The 3,917-nt window shown below is 43.2% G+C and overlaps 1 protein-coding gene across 1 annotated transcript; it reads left to right on the top strand.

Moving 5' to 3' along the window:
• The first annotated feature begins 698 nt into the window (after positions 1-698).
• LOC116887704 (saoe class I histocompatibility antigen, A alpha chain-like) lies at positions 699-2,886 on the top strand. The gene is made up of 5 exons (XM_032889302.1): positions 699-771; positions 1,015-1,284; positions 1,520-1,795; positions 2,352-2,627; positions 2,756-2,886. Exons 1-5 carry the CDS (start codon positions 699-701, stop codon positions 2,884-2,886), a joined length of 1,026 nt encoding a protein of 341 aa, XP_032745193.1.
• Positions 2,887-3,917: the final 1,031 nt, after the last annotated feature.

The following is a 3,917-nucleotide window of genomic DNA, read 5'->3' on the forward strand; positions in this document are numbered from 1 at the left end:
AGTGAACAGAACAGAGGTCATGGTTCACAAAACAAATAGAAAAAAAAAACCCTGCTGCTTAACTGAAAGACTGAACTTTCCTGAGAGAAGACTTGACCCTCTGGAAAGCCCCTCTTATATTGATTCAGGAAACTCACAAATGCTCTTTCCCCTTGGCTATAAGACAGAGTTAGTAGTCCAACTGCTCCCTGCTGAAGACAAAACCTCAGGAGACAGGAGCTTTCCTCTCAGAACAGATGGGGCAGTTTCTATCCTTAAATTTCTCAGCAAAATCTCTTTCCCATACTCCAGCTCTGTGAGGAGTCAATCAATGCATTGACCCTGCATGTGTATCTTTACAGTTTGTGCATAACCGGACTTCTCCCACAATTATCTGAGCATCTCAGCTCTCTTACCAACTATGGACCAAGGCTTCAGGACTTCATGAAGTGTGATGTAATCATGGCTATTGAAGGCTAATTCTAAGAGTCCATGATTGAAATATGCTTGAGGCAACACATCTGTGGTAGATCTAAGCTGGGAAAGCAGGGCTCTAGAGATGTCACTCTCAGGCATTCACCTTTTCATTACCCAACACAAACATTCTCTATCACTATTATTACCTTTGGGATTTTTTTTTTAAAGAGAAACCAATCAGCTTCTTCCATTCAAGATTATAAAATAAACACACAATACTCTGTCTCTACTCTACAAACAGAATGAAGACCTTTGTTACTGAGGCTCTCCTGCTGCTGCTCCTAGCAGTGCTGGCCCTGGCCAGCCATCCAGAAGGTGAGTGTGGGTCTTTATAGGGAAAGTACTCTCCTACTAGAGAAACAAAGAACTCCATCCCTATGGGTGTAGCACCATGAAAATCTGTCTTCTCCCTAGCCAGGGAAAACCTCTGTTCCCCTCTCTACTGTGTATCCTGTGACTGTCCCTTGTTTCCTGCTCCCAGTTATCCTTAGCGGTTGTATTGTGGAGCATCATAGGTTCCTAGTGTGGGGTTAATATTTAAAGGCTCACTGTACCTAGGTTCACATCTTTTGGGCGTTTTCCAAACTCTCTTCACCCGGCCTGGACATTCTGAGCCCCTTTTTATCAGTGCTGGTTTTGTGGATAATATACAGTTTGAGAGGTTCAACAACAGATCAAATTTTCCTGGGATGGAGCACTGCGCACCATGGATAGATCATCGGAATCCAGAGTATTGGAAGGAGCACACACAGAAGGCCCTGAAAGATATTCAGTTTTTGAAACAAGCATTGCAATTAATGATCCACACCTACAACTACAGTGCAATTGGTGAGTGTGTCCCAATTAGAAAGCCCAAATTTAATGCTCTACATGCACTTAACCCAGTTCTCCATGTCCAAAGTTTTCCCCTGGAAAATGTGACCCATGACTTGATAGAGCAATGGGACTGATTATTTTGTTCACTTTAGGATCAAATCAGGCTACAAATCAGGCTACTTAGAAAGGGCATATGGGAGGGGGCCGATCCAAACAAGGGAATGACTTAGAATGTGGGCTTGTCCAGGATCTCACACAATCCAGAGGAGGATTGGCTGCCATGTCTTGCCTAGAGGGTACTTCAGTCATGGATTCTTAGAATTAGCCTTCAATGGCCACGATTACATCATGCTGAATGAGGACCTGAGGACTTGGACCACAGTTGGCAAGGGAGCTGAGATGCTCAGGAAAAATTGGGAGAAGTACGGTTTTGCACAAACCATGAAGACTTATTTGGAAGTTGCATGTGTGGACTCATTTCTCACACAGCTGGCGTATGGGAAGGAGATTTTGCTGAGAATAGGTAAGGACAGAAACTGCCCCATCTATTCTTAGACTGTAGCTCCAGTCCCTTGAGTATTTTTCCTCAGCAGGGAGCAGCTGGTCTACTCACTCTGTCTTGTATCAAAGGGGAAAGAGTGTTAGTGAGTTCCCTGAATCAACATGAGAGAGGGACTCTTCAGAGAGCTAAACCTTCTCTCAGGACAGTTCAATCTGTTAATTAAGCAGCAGTTCCTTCTACTTGCATTGTGAACCATGGCCTCTCTCAGGCTTGTTTACTGTCCACGCATAATGACTTTGAGTCTGACCCCAGAGTCTTTCATCTATACTCAGTCAGAAGCAGAAGCCCAAATTCCTAGATGGTGATACAGTATTTCCTGCTCTGTGCTAGATCATACTGATTCTGTGACTTTCCAAGGAATAGATTAACTCATCCATAACCTGAGTTTAGGGTGATATGTGGGCTTATCACATTTCCTTAGAGGTAATTTCTGGTCCATTCACACAAAGTTACATGAGCACTGATAAATACCCAGGAAGAATGTCTGATGCATTAAAATTTCAATTGTTTCCCTCAGATCCCCCTAAAATACAAGTGATCCGCAAGGTCAGACTTAACAGGAAAATTACCCTGATGTGCTGGGCCCTGAGTTTCTACCCTCCTGAAATTACCCTGACCTGGCAGAGAGATGGATGCAATCAGATCCAGGACATGGAGGTGGTAGAGACCAGGCCTGCCGGGGATGGAACTTTCCAGAAATGGGCAGCTGTGGTGGTTTCTTCTGGGGAAGAGCAAAGATACACATGTCATGTGAATCATAAGGGGCTACCTGAGGTCATCACCATGAGGTGGGGTAAAGACTGGGAGCAAACACAGCAGTCAATCTGAGAGGGTGGGAGTCCTCACGGACAACGGCAAAATGGTCAAGACCAGGAGCTGGAAGTCAGACACTCACTCTCCTTCCCTTCTTTTCCTTCCCAGAGCCTCCTGAGCCTATCATCCCAATTATTACTATTGTTATTGCTGTAGTTCTTGGAGCTCTGGTTATGGGAGCTGTGATGACTTTTCTGATATGGAAGATGATTAGAGGTAAGGAAAGGGCATGGTTTTAGTTTGTGTTTCCATGGGAACAACAAACTTAAGCTGTGAGGGTGCCCTGTCACTTGATGGCAAATTTTATCCACACAACTGCAATTCATACATGCCAAATGTATTGAAGATACCTCCATGGTGAATTATAAAGAAAATAATAAATACAATCATAACTACAATGACAAAGATGGCACGGACTTTATTCTCAGCCCTCAGACATCAGAGGGAAATTTTCTATTTAGAATAGACAACCAGGAGTACAGATAGCCCTTCCCTATTTTTCATCTGGATCTACAGTCACAGTTCTAGACACTTACCTGACTTAAGGACCAGAAGATTCCTCTAGCCCCTCTAAATCATGTTGACTCCATGACCTCTAATAAAAACGGTTTTAAATAGGAGACAGCTATGTTCACTCTTGTAAGTAATAATAGTTGTGGCTCATCTGTAACGATCTTATATTGATACAGAAAGGAGACCATGAGGAATCTCAACTATCCTGTAACTCTTCATTTATTTCTGTCTTCAAAAGTTTGGCGTGGTCTTAATTTGCTTTCCACGGAGAGGTAATTTTTCTAGCATGTTCAGCCTTCTGTTTCAGCATTAAACATTGATAACCTAAAGGGCCTGGTATGCAACAGGGAGAGGAACAGAGGGTTCCTGAGGGTTGGGAATGCTTGGAATTGGGATAGGTTGAAAATGTGAAGGGCTTTTCAGTATGTCACCATTTAACAATACATATCTGCACTTACTTCTTGTTATTTTTTTATTTACAGGATAAGATAGATGCCTTAATGTGATACTGAGCTATTCAATATTTTTTCTGCTTTCTCCTCCATCATGGCTTCAAGACCTTGAGCCTTCTCTTTCTACATCTAACTGTGATGCTGTGTTTACTCTGAGCACAATGTAAGAGGTCCTGGGCAGCAGAAAGCCCCATCCCCACCCTGATTTTGTGTATTCCCCAGCCATCGCTCATGCTCCAACACAGGCAAGGCTGGGAAACCTCCATCCTGATTGGAATTAGCTTTCACTGAATCACAACTTTTTG

The sequence above is a fragment of the Rattus rattus genome, chromosome 18 (assembly GCF_011064425.1).
Source record: "Rattus rattus isolate New Zealand chromosome 18, Rrattus_CSIRO_v1, whole genome shotgun sequence".
NCBI classification, from domain to species: Eukaryota; Metazoa; Chordata; class Mammalia; order Rodentia; family Muridae; genus Rattus; species Rattus rattus.

Coding starts and splice junctions, on each gene's coding strand:
- LOC116887704 (XM_032889302.1), top strand. CDS start 699: ATGAAGACCTTTGTTACTGAGGCTCTCCTGCTGCTGCTCCTAGCAGTG. Junction 772..1,014: donor CCTGGCCAGCCATCCAGAAG/GTGAGTGTGGGT, acceptor CACTGTACCTAG/GTTCACATCTTTTGGGCGTT. Junction 1,796..2,351: donor GGAGATTTTGCTGAGAATAG/GTAAGGACAGAA, acceptor TGTTTCCCTCAG/ATCCCCCTAAAATACAAGTG.